Source organism: Plodia interpunctella, chromosome 3 (assembly GCF_027563975.2).
Source record: "Plodia interpunctella isolate USDA-ARS_2022_Savannah chromosome 3, ilPloInte3.2, whole genome shotgun sequence".
NCBI lineage: Eukaryota > Metazoa > Arthropoda > Insecta > Lepidoptera > Pyralidae > Plodia > Plodia interpunctella.
The window spans coordinates 4,450,922-4,469,584 of NC_071296.1; the positions used below are offsets into that span (position 1 = coordinate 4,450,922).

The following is an 18,663-nucleotide window of genomic DNA, read 5'->3' on the forward strand; positions in this document are numbered from 1 at the left end:
TTGTTCCACACTTAGCGCACATACACAAAATGCCAAAATCTTAGCTTTCTTGGTCAAGACCACAGAATTGGTATTATTAATATTAAAAAATGCTATATATTTCAATGAAATGTTTTAATAAATAACTGCTTGTTACAAAATAACAATCAATATATAAAATGTTGAACAGAAAATTCAACAAGATCTTCCTACTAATATTGTAAATGCGAAAGTTTGTGAGGATGTATGTGTATGTATGTATGTATAATCTTCTTCTCTTTCACGCAAAATCTACTGGACTAATTGTAATGAAATATGGTACATGGTTAGAATATAACCTAGACACATAGGGTAGTTTTTATCCCGAAATTCCCACAGGAGCTCAGCCCCGTGGCGCAGCTAGTAAAATATATATAAAAATACATTTTTATTAATATGGAAATATACACTTACATAAATAAGTATGTACCTATATAAAAACTATGATAATTTTTAATTTTTGTAATCAAGTAGACTCAGATGGTTTAATCCACTTTGATCATCTGGGTGATATCTAGGTGATATCAAATTCATTTATAATGGTATTCATTTATAATAGTATAGAATGGTACTTACATAATACCTACTAAATCTGTGTAAATGTAAAATATTCAAATTACATATATTTTGTATCAGTTATTGAAATCTAAGTTTTTTCTTATACTGACAATAAAAACAACACTTATTAATAGAATTAAAATACATGGTTCAATACCACTTTTAATAAACTTGATATAGACTTGATGTCTATTACAAAACAAAAAAATGAGTATGAAATAACAGTTTCAAAGAAACTGCTGTCCACATAGAACTTCAATATATCAATCTAAATTTCTTGTTTGAGTGTTACTGCACAATTTCATTGCTGTTTGTGCACACATACCCAATATACTTTGTGTGTGCATACAGTGATGAAATTGTGAACTATGTATATTGAGCGATAAATCATTATGTAACAGAATAGTCATGAGGAAAACAGTTATTTTCAGATGTGAGATTCAATAACTAAGTCAACTAAAAATTTTAATCGTTTTATAACAATAATATCTCTATATGGATATTGCTTACAGCAATTTATTTTAAATAGTGCACCAGGTGATGTATCATTAACTAACAAAGATACTAACTAGGTATTTTAAATATGGTATATATTACAATTAAATTTTTACTAATATTGATAGCGAGCATGCATCACAACCAAGTACTACTTGTGACGGCATCGATTCTTGAATTTCAAGAAAATAAGTTCCACCACATTTACAACTGTATGTATAAACACTGGAATCAGTAGTACAATCCATATCTACCAAGGGTATTGTATCAAACAGAAGCAACTCACTATGTTCTTGACACGATAACTCCGCGTCGTACTGCTTACGGCTTTCTGGATTTCTCAAAACAGACCAAGCTTGCTGAATCAATAGAAATTCCTTTTCAGATACATCTCCATTACTTTTGTCAGGGTGCAGGGTTAAGGCTAGGCTCTGATAATTTCTCTTTATTTCATCAGCAGTAGCATCTCTGTCACATTGTAAAACTTTGTAATAGTCTCTTGAAGTACTGTTTTCTTCCATTTTCGTTTATTTACAATTAGATATAAAATGTTTCTATCAATTTATTTCATAATAATTTGTTGTATTGTTTTGTTTGTAAGTCCATGTTTGTCTCCGTCAAAGATTTCAGTACCTACGTATTATTGTTGTCTATGGTCTCCGTCCGTCCGTAACTTATTATTTTTTTTACACGATAAATCCGCGTTTTTTAGACCAAACCATGAAATGAAAAGTAGTTTAAAATAGCCTTTGGTTGGATGCATGGATGCTGGATGGACTTTGCAGCGTGTTGGTGGTTGGTTTCCCATATTTTTTTGAAATTAATTTAATCTTTTCTTTAATTTAATTTTATCTTTTGGAAAACGATGTTTCCCAATATTTCGGCGCATAAATATGCAACAATGTTGTATATATTCAGATATTGTATATGCAACACTGTTATATATTTTCACTTAAATAAAATATGAATAAAGTACTCTAAAATAAACGTTTTAAGAGACAGCAAAAGGCGGCAAAGCTTTTGTGTACTTAACATAAAGTGCTGTACTCTAGCGGGATGAATGTGCAGTAGTAGTAGTGTTAAAATACAAGACGAATAGGGAGTATTCCCTATTCGTCTTGTATTTTAACACTTTGTGTTCTGAAGTCTATTCAATAATGCACTAAATCCTTCTTGTTTTATTTTAAACTCGTACCACGATTGCAAAGAAGGTATTTAGTCTTTTTGCCATTGGCAATGTTTGTTAACCCTAGTGTACCAGTAGCGCCATCTGCGCCGAGCTTTGCGTAATATTCCTTATTCATTCAATAATTTCAAGTAATTTTTGTGAGTTGATAAATAAAGAAGGGAGAGAGACAGAGAGAATAATAAGAATACAGATATAAAAACATTACATTGTAAGTCTGTGAACTGAGTATCGATACTATTATTTTACCTCAAAAAATCGATAGTTATTCAAAATGCAATCGATAGTTGACTATCAAACGGCTTTAGTCGAACGGCAACATACGGCACTAGTTTGTTTATTCATTGAGCACAGACCATTTTATTGAGGTTAGTTTAGGATAGTAATTCAATCAATGGTCTGTATGTGTTAGGAATTGACCGGTTTTTTATTGTAGTCTGTACTTCAAACTCCGATAAGTTAATTGATGCAATACAAAACGGACGTTGTACCTACTTAACACCTATTTATAATTTTAAAAATGCCGACTTGGAATCAGATTCAGTCACAGCTAAGAAATCCAAATAATCCAGTGGTGTTCTTTGATATTACTGTAGGAACCACGGTAAAGAATATTGTTTTTAAACCTAGGACACAATTCTAAAGAAACCCAACTATATTTTGAAAATTATGTTTTAGGATATTGGCCGAATGATTTTCGAATTGTTTGCTGATGTTGTTCCTAAAACTAGTGAAAACTTCAGAGAATTTTGTACTGGAGAGTATAGAAGAGACGGCGTTCCTTTAGGGTATAAAGGAGCTACTTTCCACAGAGTTATCAAAGATTTCATGATACAAGGAGGAGACTTTGTCAATGTAAGTTTTTTTTTTTGCTGAGATATACATACTGGTTGGCTACTTTAGGCACGAAAGGGAGAGATTGCAGAATGTCAGCTAAGTTTAATTTCAATGTATTTTTTACAATGACCAGATGATGTACCCAGGAATTGCTCCATGCATGAGAACAGGAACTGTTTACTGTATGACAACAAAAACTTGTAACTATGATAGGATGCTTTTCGAAACCCTGGAGATTCTAACAATAATTGAAAAGTATCAATAGTATTATAGGAAGCAAGTCTGCTTTACAATCCTAATCATATTGAACCTTTCAATTGGCGAGAATCAAAACACAATAGATAAACAATTTTTTGACCAGTGCATTTGTACCATTTCATATGGTAGATGTTGATTTTGAAGAAATTTGGAATAGGTGTAATTAATCACCTGAGGCCAAACATAGGATAGCACAAGTGGATGTTTGAGTGTTTTAGGTACTATTATCTTCTAAGAGTTGGTTTATTAAAAATAATATGTTCGTAGTTGATGTAATGTTATATGTTTCAGGGAGATGGCACAGGAGTCATGAGTATTTATGGTGGAAGCACTTTTGCTGATGAAAACTTTTCATTAAAACATGATTCGCCAGGATTGCTTTCAATGGCAAACAGCGGCAAAGACACAAATGGATGCCAGTTCTTCATTACCTGTGCTAAGTGTAATTTCTTAGATAATAAGCATGTAGTCTTTGGAAGAGTTATTGATGGATTATTAGTGATGAGGAAAATAGAAAATGTGCCAACAGGACCCAATAACAAACCAAAAATACCAGTGACTATATCACAGTGTGGGCAGATGTAAATAAAATTATTTTTTGTAACATAGCTTTTAATTTTTTTTCATATTAACACAATAGTTCCATAATTCTGAATAACATTTGTTACACTTTTTATTTATAAAAACTATATGTTTATGTATCACAAATAAATAGAATATATTTAATTACACTATTAACCTGTAATGTCTTAATGTCAAGTTTTGAGAGTATGATTAGAATTTGTACTAATAAGAAGATTTCGTGGTTGTATTGTTGCAGGTCCATTTCGCTTTCCTGCTTCTTTTATGAATGCACTCTCCATTTGTCTAGCAACTTGGTCAAAAAATAAATTTGATAAGTGAGAATGGAACACAGATTTGAATTGGAACGTAATTTGGAAATCAACCACACATGACTGTTGTTCTCTTTTCAATCCAGGACTGAATCTCCATAAAGTTAGCATGTGATCAAATAGTTTTCCATCCATGCATTCTGCTCTCACTAAATGAGGCTTGACTAAAGTAACATTTGAGGTGTAGCTCTCATTAATTGGTGGAAATCCCACAACTAAATCGGCTTGTAGAAAGCCAGGTGTCTTCTTGAGAACCAAGGACTTTTTACACCATGGAACAAATTGACAATAACTTCCAACATCTGAGACTACTTCAAACATTTGGTCCATTGTATATCTGCAATAAAAATGAAACAGTCAGTAATCAGATAATAGGTATAACAAATATGTATGTTATATGTATTGTATTCTAATATGAGGATAATACAAAAATAATATAATTATATTAAGTACCTATACAAAACAAAGTATCAATAAACTATTCTTACAATATCAAGAAATATGAAGATGTAAAATGACATTAATTAAGCTTGTCTATACACAACAATCAGTCAAGATTGTAAACAACAGATTTAATTATGATATGTTTCATAACTTGATGTAATTGACTTACCCTACTAGCTGCCTGCCAGAGTATTTTCTTGTTCGGGAAGGCCTTGGAATACTGATGAAAGTGCGCTTTTGTTGATCTAATCCGAGGCTCTGATCATGACTGTTTTCTTTTCTATTTATATAATGACCCTGAAAACTATAGGAAGAGGTGATGTCAAGGTCCATTCAAATTATTAAAATAAAAAATAATGTTCAACATGGATTGCAGCAAATAATTAGGTGCCTATTTCTTATTGGGAAAAGATTACTATAAATTGATTACATACCATCTCGATTTAAAAAGAAGAATTCTTGGAATAGTAGAATATTTTTTTGTCAGATTCATTTTGCATGATCTGTCCACTTTTTTATTATATATTTTTAAAGTAAACATTCCATGTTTGCTAATATGGATTTATTTATATGCTTTACATTACTACAAAATCAAATATTCGAAATAAATTCGCACTTAAATTACCAGGTTCACCACCGCCTAAAACCATTTCGTTTGCTTTTTTTTGCGTTCCTTGCGACTTGAAATCGTCATTCGATCTTTGCAGACGTCAGATATGTCATTGTCAAAATAAAACAAAGACAAAGAAATTTAAGGACGACGAACTAGAAGAGCGTAGCATAACAAAATGAGATAGAACTTTTCGGAATAACTTCGCGCCTGCCCGCGCTCGTCTCACTCTCATCCATCCCACAAATTGTGCGTTCTGTCCCGTTTCTTCTCGTTAAAATATAATTCTCTCTCGTTTAATTAATAATAAGTAATAGTAATAAATAAATACAATATGTGAATATAAATAATAGAAACGAAAATGCATTTTATTTATACAGGTTTGTTTTTAAAATACCAGCAACCTCGCAGGACTATACTTTGTAAAATATAACTTGAGTCCTATGACAAATGTCAAATCATATCCCAATCCCATTTTAATACGAAGAAAAAACTGTTGCCGAGGGCAATTAAGCGGGAAACCGCGGGTGAACAGCTAGTAGAACATAAACTAAACAAAGATGTCTGGGAAAGAATGCAAACAAGATACAATTTTGATTATGTTAAGACCTTTCGCCTGTAATAATAATAATGGAGACCTACACAACATCAAAACTCTCCAAAGGGCCTCTACGTGTTGGATCCATATCCCCACGCAAGCCTCTCAAAGGACCGGACTTAGTGCCGTGAATTTATAAAAGGATATACATAATAATAATAATTGTTTATTTCGGCAATAAAGTAATGAAAAGGCTCGAATCCTATTCGCGTCACATGAGTTTGTATACCAATATAGTAAGTAGGTAGTTTTCATAAACCACCATTTGCTTCCGGTGAAGGAAAACATCGTGAGGAAACCTGCACATTGGTGGGCAGTTAGTAGGTAGTTCATATGTTTGTATACGACTACCTATCACTAGATGGGGAGTAGGTAATCGTAAATGGCATGTCAGATGCCTTTAAGCAACTTGAGCATAATCTGATCTGTGCTAGCAATAATACACTCGATATGATGATGATTTCGATGTCTAAAACACGTATCTTATTCCTGCATAAGCAAAACGAAAGTAATGATGATCTATAGTTTTCTCTGTCTTTCATATTTGGGTACTATGGATGGATTTTCTACGCCGTAGATGCCCCTTGCGGAAAGATAATGTAAACTTTATGTCAATGTCATACATCTTCTAGTACGATCTAGTCAATGTCAATTTAAAAAATTAAAAACACGTGTGGTGAAGGTTGCGCGGTCTTGTTTTTATTTAATTTCTTAAGACAATTACCTGTTTTACAAGAATGGGACGTAAAGCCAAATTCGATGAAACTAAAAATATAAAAAAGGGTCCTGGTAGAAAAGCTAGGAAACAAGGAGATCCTGTTTTTCGCAAAGAACTGTGTAAGTACGAACACGTTGCCGCATTTTATAGTATCCCAGCATTTGCCCGTGGCTTCACCCCCAAAAACTTCCCACAGGAACAGTTATTATACCGAGATGAAATGTAGCCTATGTATCTCTCCATACTTCAAACTACTTATATGCAAAATTTCAACAATAGTTGAGTACCTAGATCGAGCGTGAAGAGGTAACAAACGAACTTACTTTTTCATTTATACTTAAAATTAGCTAGGATGAAATGGCTTATGTTTAATAAAGAACTTTGTGATATTACAGTAGAAGATGAAGATGAACCAAAAAAGCTAAGCCATAGACAAAAGCAACGGGCAGCCAGAAGGGTGAAGAAGAAGACAGAAATAGCTGAGAAGAGGAAAGCCCTTAAACAGGCGAAGAAAAATGTGACCAAATCAACTGAGACACAGTTGGAAGAGCACTCTGATTCTGACGATTCAAACAATGAAAATGTTCAAGGTATTTGAGATAATTATTACTAACTAGGGACTTGGCCATGCTATGCATGGAGTCATTTACATTGGCAATACATTTCTAAACAACAGTGAATACTGCATTGAAATTGGTTGCATGCTTAAAAAGAAGAAAGCTTAGAAAGAAACAAATGCTGTGAGCGTCTTTGTTTTTACTATATATAGCAATAGTGATAATTCACTCAGCATTTTACAGCATTTCACAGTAGCTTCAAGTAATTTGAAACTAATTTTAGCTAAAAGGTGTTCATTATAAAATATTTAAAATGAAATTATTGACAGGATTTACTGACGATAACAAGGAATGGCTGAAGCCTAAACAAGTGAAAAGTAAACAGAGTAAGGAACCAGAAGAAGAAGAGAGTGACAGTGGACATGATGATGGTTCAGATGAATCTGACAATGGCAGTGACGAAGGAATTGAAGAGACAAAGCCAAGCGAGAAATATAAGGTATTCATTTAGTAGAAATATAATTAATTAGGTACACAAAATTAAATAAAATCCCAATCCATAACATTATAAATGTGAAAGTAAGTTTGTTACCTCTTCATGCTTTACCTACAACCAATCTTCTTGAAATTTTGCATACATGTAGTTTGAAGTACAGAGAAGGACATAGGGTACCTTTGATGTTGGAGAAGTAACTGCTCCAGTGGGAAATTCATGTAGCGGAGTTGCGAAACCACGGGCGAAACCTGGATATATATAAAGAATAAATCACACTGATTGAATTAGCCTCAAAGTTTGCAGTGGGACATGATGTGTACAGATTTTATGTTATTCTATTTCTGCCTTAACCCATCTCTACTTGGGTCGTCTCACCAGAGGTGGTATTGTATTGTCTTATGTTGGATGTTTGCCTTTATGATGTTGTTTTTCATGACACCCATCTATGTCAGTTGTGTAAAACAAGTTATATACTTATTATGTAGACTTAAGTTTCCTTTTTAATTCAGGTTGGAACATTGGATGATCTTTTTCAAGATTCTGATAATGACAATGATGCAGCATCAGAAGATGAAGGAACAGAAACTTCTGGAAAACTAGAGTACAACTCTGACTCAGATGAAGAAACACAGAGTGCTGATGATGATGAAAATGATGACATGCTTCCCATTGAGAAAGCTAATATAAAACTAAAAAAGAAACAGAAACTGGAAAAGAAATTGGCAGATGAAGAAATGCAATTGAATATATCCAAACAGGATGTATTTGCATTTCCTACAGAAGAAGAGTTAGAAAATCCAACTAGCTTGCAGGATGTACATCAGAGAATCAAAGATGTAGTTTCAGTGCTAACAGATTTCAATCGCTTGAAACAGGAGGGCCGGTCACGGTGTGAATATACAGACTTATTGCTCAAAGATCTTTGCACATATTACAGTTACAATGAGTTCTTGATGGAGGTCCTGATGCAAATATTTCCTGTGCAAGAATTGGTTGAGTTTCTGGAGTCCAGTGAAATTGCTAGACCAGTTACTATCAGAACAAACAGCCTAAAAACCAGAAGGAGAGATCTAGCTCAAGCCTTGATCAATAGAGGTGTCAATCTTGATCCAGTGGGTAAATGGAGTAAAGTGGGACTTGTAGTGTACAGTTCTACAGTACCTATTGGTGCCACACCTGAATATTTGGCAGGACATTACATTCTACAAGGTGCATCAAGTTACTTACCTGTAATGGCGCTGGCTCCACAGGAAAATGAAAGAATACTTGATATGTGTGCCGCACCAGGAGGCAAAGCATCACATATTGCTGCTATTATGAAAAATACTGGTGCATTGTTTGCTAACGATGCAAATAAAGAGCGTACTAAGGCTGTTGTTGGTAATTTTCACAGACTGGGAGTAGTTAATGCTGTAATCTGTAATTATGATGGTCGTGAGTTCCCGAATGTTATCAAGGGTTTTGATAGAGTGCTGTTGGATGCTCCTTGTACAGGTACTGGTGTTATTGCTAAAGATCCCAGCGTAAAGACAACTAAAGACCAGAAAGATATTCAGAGGTGTTTCAATCTTCAGCGACAACTGTTGCTTGCTGCTATAGATTGTTGTAATGCTAAGTCAAGCACTGGAGGGTATATTGTGTACTCCACTTGTTCTATATTGCCTGAAGAAAATGAGTGGGTGGTGAACTATGCCTTGAAGCGCAGAAATGTTAAATTGGTTCCAACTGGCCTCGATTTCGGAACTGAGGGATTTGTAAAATACAGACATCATAGGTTCCATCCATCATTGAAACTAACCAGACGATTTTATCCCCATACTCATAATATGGATGGGTTCTTTGTGGCGAAGCTCAAGAAATTCTCTAATGTCATAGTAAGAAAAAAAATTTGATATTGTTTGTCTTTCCATATTTTTTATTTTATTATAATTAATATAATTTCTACAACAATAAGTTTCACGAAATATTTATATATGTATATATATTTTAATATATAATTATATATTATAATATTAGATTGTTGTTGAAAATATATGATATAAAATCATATGATGTAATATATATTCATTTACTAGACTAGTAAATATTATTTATATAATGCAATAGTAATTATTTTTCTCTATATTTACAGCCTGAAGTTAAAGATGAAGACGATGAAGAAGAAAGTAAGATACTCCCAGAGGCTGAACAGAATGGTGACGCTGACTCAGCAGATGAGCAAACATCAAAAGCAGCTGAAAAGAAAAATACTGCTGTAAAGAGATTGGCAGAGACTAATGACACTGGTCCACAGAAAAAGAAAAACAAGCCAGAACAGTTAGTATAGAAAAGATAAATAAATTTCAAAATATACCTCTTTCGCGCGGTTCTATAGTAATATATGTTACTATCCATATAAATAATTGTATTGTGTTCCACAGTCTGTCCTATACTATCTCAGCGCAGAATGTTAGTAGTATGTCAGTAGAAAGTTACTGTAAACTAGAAAAATATAAGGTGGTTCGACTTCCATACTAGTGTTGCTATAATAAAAAATCTATAATTTAGTATTGGGATTTCCAAGAGTTCGGCGATAGTGTGTAACCGGTATTATATCACACAGTTACATTTTTGGCATTTTACAACCAGAGATTAGCGCCATCTAGTATGTCGATTTTAACCTCTCGGCCTTACTAAGTGTGTGTACACGAAACAAAATGACAATCTTTCCAAGTCGACTGAATAATAATAATAAGTCTCAAAATAAAAGATTTTTTCCTATCAGTACTACATTTTCGCAAGAAATAACTAATAAATGAATACCAACCCCATTTGACAGGATATATTCAATGAACAGCCCTTTGCATTCACCTTATAATGGGAGGCTATAGTCTTTTTAACTGTAGATATCGTTTTGTATTGAAGATTCTGTTTTAAAATAAATTTGTTGTCATGTAAAATTCAGCTTTTTTCCAAAGTTTAATTACTTCTCCATTGTTTGCTATTAATACATACATATCTTTATTTTTTATTTTCAGTACGTCTCAAGATGTTCAATCGCCGTTGCAAAACCAAGGTAAAAAGAAAAAACAAAAGAAAAATAACAAAGTGGAAGCAAACAGCAATACGGACGCAGCAAATCCAAGTAATAATCAAAAGGACAGTCCAGTGAAACAAGGAAAGAAGAACAAAAATAAACAGAAAAACAGAAGTACCAACGAAGGGGCAACACACGACAATACAAAATCAATAGGTAATAGTGTAAAACCGGCTTCCAATACAAGCCCCAGTCCAAGCAAGAATAAGAAAAATAAAAACAAAAATAAATCCATAGGGGAAGGAACCCCAAATACACACACAAACACTGCTAGTCTAATTCAAACGAAACAGAATCAAATTCCAGAAACTTTAGAAGCAGTAGCTGCGAAAAAGTTGAAGAATAAAATGAAGAAGCAAAAAAAGAAAATAGGAAATCTTAAAGAAAAGGGCGCATTGAAACCTCAAAAGAAACCTATTCAGGGTAAGAAATTTAAAAAATGATTTTAATTGATTTTTTATGTTATTGTTATGTAAGATGAAAAATAAAATAATATTTTTTTTGAATGGAGACTCATTTAATATTTATCCTATTACTTCTACTCAAACGGTATAATGTACTTGTAAGTATGCTCTCAAGTTAGCCTGCATGGACAATATGAACACATAGTTAAATAATTTGTAAATATGTTCAGTATGGATTGGTTGATGTACTGTTGTCTATAGGTAAAGAAATGCTCAAGGCTAGTAGTTGGCACACTTGCGAAATAGAAAAGTAAAATTTTCTAGAGAAAAGAGGTAAAATTGAAAATATCGCTTGTCCCCCTATTTCTATTTTGTATTTCATATTCTTTGCCACCGGGACCAATCAAATGGAAGGAAGATTATTACAGCTAAAGGATGCACGAAGATTTCCTCAATTTTTATAAAATTCCCCTGTTAGATTTCGATTTATTGACATTTTAAATATGTCTCCTACCCATGCGATTTGCAATAAATAAAAACCGATCAATGAAAAATAAAATATGATACAACAGCAACTGTCTACAAAATTCTGTGTTGAGGTGTGTAACGTTTTTAATAGAATTTTACACTTTGTAATATCGGTGCACGCTGTCGGAAGTTCCCAATTCTTTGCCAAAAGACCAAAAAAAGATCTAGAAATTTCAGTATTCATCGGGATTTTTGTAAAAAGTATCAGTTCTATTCCAGTTTCATCTGAGAGAGAGTTCGACTGAGCAGTACGAGAATTCATTTGAGTCATTTTGTTTCGCCAGTGACATTCTGTGTTTTCAGCAGCCGGGGATAATTTTATTATTATTTTGTAGTACCCTCATAAATAGCTTAGTTTCTTATTCGTACGTTTTATATTTACACTTATGTTGTGTACATAAATAAATAAGAAACATTACATTATGTACACCGACAAAAGAAAGTAACAGATCCTACCGAGGGTGATGTTGAGTATTGTTGAGACGGAGTCGAGGGCGGCCGCGCACATGGGTTGTAAGGGAAGGGGCTTGCGAGGTTCACATTTTTGCATAATGACTTCAATATGTACTTTGACATCTTAGCTTAGACATGGAATATGTTTATTTTCAAATAGGTGTAGCATAAAGAAGTACTTATGTTATTTTAGTGATATATATTATTCTAAGATCGGAGCCGAGAAATGATTTTTTAGCTGCTTTTGCTCTTTAAAGTTTGACATTTTGTTCGGATGTAAGGAATCTATAATAAGATTTTAAGCTCGGCGTTAAGTAAAATCTCATCTCATAGAAAAATAAAATATTCTAGAGCAAAGAGGTAAAATCTTCTAATCGACTTATATGTGGCCAGTAACATGATTGAGAAACAGGTATCTTTATCCACTATACACCAATATTAGCTTTTTAATATTTTTTTACTAACGACTCGAGCAAAAGTATAAATAAACTATACACGTAAATCTTCCTCAGGAATCACACTATCGATGGGTGAAAACCAAACAATTATACGTTCAGTACCTATGTTTTTGAATTTATCGCGTTCATACAGACAGACGCGACGTTTATATAACATGTGAGGATTGTTAATTTCTAATGCCAACTCGACCACACTGTCGCCAAACTCAGGCATATATCGACGCGAACTCGTGGATTTTGCGTAAATTAGTATAAGTGATGCTATTTACCACAATGAAAAACTTCATAAGCGCTATATATCAACGACTATAAAACCCTTTCTTTGGGGTAAGTCATACGAAGGGGTTACCTGTTCAGATATGAGAGAGGCTAATTTATGCTTTAAGCTCAGGCCATACGGTTTTAATTTGAATAAATTGCAATGCACAACAAATACATACTAAGCGCATGCGGTAAAGCGGTGCGTTATTATTTACACGATTCAATATTCGTGCGTTGTTATTTATACGATTCAATATGTCGTTTCGTGTCTTTTAGGCTCTTCACACACGGAGCTACGCAAATTTGCACAGGAGCGGGTGTGATGAAAACTACACCCCTCTCCCCCCGCAGGCATTTAAGGCGAAAGCCGAACAGGGTAAGCGCTATAACGGACGGGTTACCTTCGAAAGTGTTAGCCATATCATATGGGAAATCCTTTGATAGGGTTAGCTTCACCATATGGGATAGTCATTGGATTGGGTTAGCCATTGAACAGGTAAGACAAGAATATGGGAAAGCTTTTCGAAGAATTAAGCAAACGAACGGCTTCTCCGGCCCCTGATGAAAATCTAGCAATACCTACTTTTAAACCGAATCCGCCAAAGTTTGGCAAACTGTTAGACGAGGGTGTGGAGCCGGCATACTTAATAAGTAAGTAGGTACCGCGGCAACATGTGGAATTAATTAATTCTAGCATTTGCGGACTTTACCTTTTATCGGAATTCATACAATTTTATTTTACAATATTTCTAATTTAATATTTCAGATTTTTGTGTAATTATAGTTTTTGAACTATTTTCAAAGTCGAACAATTTATAGTTATAAATTGTTCGACTTTGTATTAAGTACCTATACCTAGTTAGGTATAGGTACTTAATTCAAGCCCTTGCATAATAGGCACCTATTTGGCTTTACAATTTTTTCAGATTTTTTACTAATTGGTGAATATTATATTTAATTAAAATTAGAGGGTGCTCACTCAATCCACACGCACACTAAAGTATTTGGTGTTATACCTAATCTAAGTAAACAGAATATTATGAGAGCATTCGCCCGCCCGGTTATATTAACCCGAGCTATGTCATACCACAGTTTATGCATGTGTAATGCATGTGTACAATGTACATGTCACGTTATGAGAATCTGTCGCCAAAAGATAATACGTACATGACCTCTTATTTGAAATGCTGGTAAAAAGTTAACCTTTTCATAGAGCGCTCCTCACATTTTACTCAATAAGTATTTTTAAGAGGTCGTAAAAGGTTTTAGAATAGTCTGATATAAATTGGGTAATAGATAAATGGGTAGTACTATTATTATTAGTATTATATAATTAATTAATTTTTCGATTCTGCTGTAGTGATCACGGAATTAAGTTTTTCGTCGCACCAGTGTAAAATCTGGTGTGACTAAAAGGGTACACAATATATTTTTTTTATCTATGGGGTAGGTACACCCTCGCCCTGCAGGGCTAATAGCTATTCGTTCTCATTACTATCATACACATAAATATATTAATGGGTACAAATTCTTCTGTTCTGTTGTTATGCGTACAAATTAGAAGAACGAAAATTAACTTTAAGTATAACAGTTTTGACTAATAATTACTATAGTAAGAATAAAAGCAAATAAAAGCTCATTGATAGTAGTTTTATATTCGTCGAAGAAAATAATAAAATACAAGAGTTAAACAATTGTCGGTCAAAGCATAATCTTTGTTAATAATAAGATAATTCCTATCTCGAGTTGAATAATTAAGTCCACACATCCAGAAACAAAAGAAAACCCTGGGGGTTCTCATTGATACGAGTGGGATCAGTTCGTACGCCGCTCGATCATTTCAGGATCTCGTAGGGCTGAAGCTTCGTGGTCCGGGGCGGCGACCGTAGCTACGAGCGTAACTCCGTTAATGAAAACGGAGGCCCGCGCAGCCCCGCGCGCCTCCGAAGCCGGGAAGCTGGCAGTATCCCGCGGACCGCGCTGTCGACGCCACACGTCGCACTCACGCTCGTCGCCTCAACGCCTCAACTGTACGTCGATAAAACCTATACCCCATCAATAAAGTGCCTGTTCCAATTTCAAAATCTCAATTCTAGTGCTTGTTCCATACATGATTTAGTGCTGCGAAAGAGTTTTCCGCCCGGGCGGCGCGGGGCGCGCAGGGCGGGCCGCTTTGTTCGGTACTACGCCCGTGGGAGGCTGTACCGCGCAGCATCCGCTCGCCATGTTCTATGTATCCGACGCGTATCAACGGCCGAACCTGCCTTTCAAATTCAAACGTTCCTGGTTTCATGATTATAATTGTATAATCAATGAAATCAAAAATGTATATTCATTTAAAAATTATCCTGTAATTTTAGGTATATTTACTTTACAATATCTTCTTATATATACGAATACGAGTATCATAGTAGCTGTCGCTGGCATTGTTAGATAAATATAATTTTGGAGTTGGTATAGCTATGAGAGTTTGCGGTAAATCTTAGATATCTCTGTTAGACTTAGCTCTTATCTGGTGTTGTTTTAACAGCCCATTGGGCAAATTCTAATTAAATTGAAAACTTGGCCAAATTGTATCATCTATTATCATATGCAATTATCTATGTTTTCATTGAGTAAAAAAGTTTTATATTTACCGGCGTGCATTATATCATACGTTTTCTATAGAATCATAATGATTTCGCCGTGGTTGTCGGCATTGAACTGAGATACCTATTTCACAAAACAGGAAACGGTCGCGATCATTGACGCGCGCAATTTCAGCTGAAAGAAAACTCGAGCGTTTCAATGTAAACATTTTCTCAGTTGAATATAATTTCCTTCTTTGTACATCGTTCTAAAAGCCACACCCTGATCGAAACCAGAGCAAAGGGCGCCTTTATCTTCCAAGTTTTCCTTAATGTCAGAATGAATAATCTATTTCACTAACTTTCCCGCCATTTTCTTATATATAGATATACATTGTTAGCGCGGTTCATCTCCGTTTGATCCACTTCATTCTCTATTTAAATAGTTTCATATACATATCTAGGTATTTGTAATCAATGCGTCAATGTTTTGATGTACATAATATTGCTAGACAATTGGCTTTATTTCAATCGTCTTTTGGTTATGGTTTAAACATTTGAAAATTCATCGTCGTCGATGTGGAAGCACAGTTCTGTATTTGGGTTATAACTCATGTTTGGCAGTTTCTGGAAAGAGAAAGGTCAGATGCTTACGAAACAACGTGAATGGACTGGCATAGTGAGTGCAGGCCCAGCTGAGCTCTTCCACCAGGCTAATGGCAATAATGACGTTACCAAACCATAGCCATTTCAACTCCAGCCATTGGTTGGATAGTCAGAGTAGAGATAAAGTGAGCATTCAGTCATATGATACAGGACAGGATGTCCGTAGGATTTATATCCAGGGTTACCAAAATGTACATTGGTTTTGTTTTCCTGTATTTCGAGTTGAAATCGATGTCAGTATGAGATACTGATGTCGCATAGAAGAACGTCCAAGAAACAATGCATGCTATAAACTTCCTAGGTATACGTTTGTACGAATATACTTATGCAGACTAAGTAAGGTACTTAGGTCTATTCTATGTGTGCAAGACTTATGGCAACCCCATCATTCCCAACACAGTGGTACCGGGGTGTGGCTCGTGCATCCAAAGCTCGCAAGGAACGACTTCGCCTCCAGAAAAAAATTGTAAATCTAGTCATCAGGTGTCCATGTCCACTGTCAGGCCATTGCCACTTGTCTAAACTATGTCGGTGTTATTTAATGGTTTCTGCGTTTTTACCTCCAACGTAACAAAAAGTAATGGAGCATGAAATAATAACTGGTTCGTCCACGTGAATTAGCTACAAGCAAGTATCAAACGATTTGAAAGTGCAAGTTTGTGCGGCGTTGTACTTACATTAAATCAATTGCACCACACATTTTGTATGTATATATAGTATCAAGTCTCTATCCCTTACGGTGTAGACAGAGCTAAGAAGTTGAGAAACTCGAAGACCTCGTTAGCTGTATGGCGGGCAGAATTTGAGATTAAATAGTGATAGGTACGTGTCTATCGACTATGAGAAAGAATTTCTTGTTTATAGCCCTTTCAGTCAGCCCTTTCAGTTGACATTTAATCTGCGCGAGAAGAGATGTAGATAGATAGATAAACTCTTTATTACACCATTCACAAAGGAGTTATAAGTAGGGTATGTACCTATTCAAAAAAGTTGGATAATTAAATATTTGACATGGAACATTCCAGGAACATATGAAGGTACATATTTATGTATTTATATTTATCTTGTGTATTATGTAACCTTATGTACATATCATAATCATGACCTTTATAAGCAACCAGAAATAGGTTTAAGTACCTGAACTTTTAACCGCAATTCTATGACCTGGAACAAGGGATGATAAAAGGCCATAAATCTAATTTTGTTAATTTTCGCGACATCACTATTGCCTAAAAATATATGAGAATACTTATTAGATTCAACTGCATCAACAGCACTGTTTTACCTGACAGGTGGAATCTGAACAGAATCCAACTGTTTCTCAGATCTGCCTAACTTTAATAATATAACTAATAATATTTGATGATAGAATCAAAAGTGGGTAGGTACTTATATTTACTTTGTTAAGCGACGAAATCTCCAGATATTTGTAAAAGTGTAGGTAGGTATAAGTATATTCTTTGTTATCTTAATGAATGTAAACATTTTTATTTAATGTGGCGAGTGAAAATTTCTCACACTTTGGAGCGCTGAAGTAAAATAATGTAACTTAAGAGGCAATTTCTGTATAAACATCATCAATGATGAAACATCGAATTTTCTTAAACTATTTTCTGAAAACTTGTTTTGCAAATAGTGGAAATTGCGCAATACTCGCTCATACAAGAAAATATTAGGATTAGATACTGTACAGAAAGTGTAACGTGTAGAAAAAAAACACCTGTCTATCCTTTGAGGCACTATCATAGGTTGATTATATTTAAAATTGATTATATTTTTATAGTAAAATAAATACCACTAGAATAATTTACAATATCTACATATGGGTAGGTGTGAATGAGATTCGCTTGGTAACCCTAGACGTGAAGTGCTCTAGAGTGGGTAACCTAATTAGCTGCTTCCCGGCACAGCCAAGGTTTAGTTAGGGATGTCACTTGTCCCGAAAAGGGTCGTAACTAGGACTACAAGTTTGCTTTTCGCTTTTATTCGCAGCCACACGCTTGTGTTCTGAATCACGCAGGTGTGGATAAATACCGTTTGATGGGAATGTAAATGTTTTTGTTATTCTTTGGTTTCTTTGTATTTAGAAGTGTTTTTGATAAGGGTAAATTTACAAAGTGGAGTGACTCTCAAAATAAAAACATTTATTCAGAAATTAGACCATTACTGGCATTTTTCACATCAAATTTAAAATTAAATATATACTAGTTGTTCGCCGCGAACATAGACCTTGCGAGCACAATACATTTTTCATGAGTATTTTCAAAATTGATTTCAAAAACGACCTAACTGATTTTGATGCCTCACGAACTTAAAAATTCTATTGAGAGATCCTACTTATACAGATACTACATACCTTTTAAATTTCATCAAAATCAGACCAACGGTTCGATAGTTATCGCGTTACATATAAATACATACAAAAAATCTTTTTTGCTTCAAGTTGATTTAACAAACTACACTCTAATAATCTTGTATTGCTTCGAAAAATAACCCCGTAATTCGTGTACTTTAGTAATTTGTGAAGTACAGTATTTCAGGTTATTTCTGATTAATTGTTTTAAATCAAAATTCTTTAAATA

At 34.3% G+C, this 18,663-nt stretch overlaps 4 protein-coding genes across 4 annotated transcripts in view; 3 read left to right on the forward strand and 1 right to left on the reverse strand.

The window, feature by feature from the left end:
* The first annotated feature begins 2,631 nt into the window (after positions 1-2,631).
* LOC128683752 (uncharacterized protein) lies at positions 2,632-3,956 on the forward strand. Its single transcript, XM_053769668.1, has 3 exons — positions 2,632-2,861; positions 2,936-3,112; positions 3,644-3,956. Exons 1-3 carry the CDS (start codon positions 2,778-2,780, stop codon positions 3,935-3,937), a joined length of 555 nt encoding a protein of 184 aa, XP_053625643.1. The 5' UTR covers positions 2,632-2,777; the 3' UTR covers positions 3,938-3,956.
* On the reverse strand, positions 3,954-5,395 carry LOC128683750 (uncharacterized protein). Its single transcript, XM_053769667.2, has 3 exons — positions 5,124-5,395; positions 4,859-4,993; positions 3,954-4,582 (listed from the first exon to the last, which is right to left on the reverse strand). The coding sequence occupies exons 1-3, from the start codon at positions 5,228-5,230 to the stop codon at positions 4,108-4,110; spliced, it is 717 nt and encodes a 238-aa protein (XP_053625642.1). The 5' UTR covers positions 5,231-5,395; the 3' UTR covers positions 3,954-4,107.
* Positions 5,396-6,538: 1,143 nt separating this feature from the next.
* LOC128683710 (uncharacterized protein) lies at positions 6,539-11,250 on the forward strand. The gene is made up of 6 exons (XM_053769612.1): positions 6,539-6,734; positions 7,011-7,205; positions 7,502-7,671; positions 8,178-9,542; positions 9,800-9,984; positions 10,686-11,250. Exons 1-6 carry the CDS (start codon positions 6,635-6,637, stop codon positions 11,185-11,187), a joined length of 2,517 nt encoding a protein of 838 aa, XP_053625587.1. The 5' UTR covers positions 6,539-6,634; the 3' UTR covers positions 11,188-11,250.
* Positions 11,251-14,790: 3,540 nt separating this feature from the next.
* LOC128683419 (plasma membrane ascorbate-dependent reductase CYBRD1-like) overlaps positions 14,791-18,663 on the forward strand; it is a 58,424-nt gene continuing 54,551 nt past the window's right edge. Inside the window, exon 1 of the transcript XR_010370350.1 lies at positions 14,791-14,878. The gene's annotated coding sequence lies outside the window, so the exon portion shown is untranslated. The remainder of the gene's footprint in view (positions 14,879-18,663) is intronic.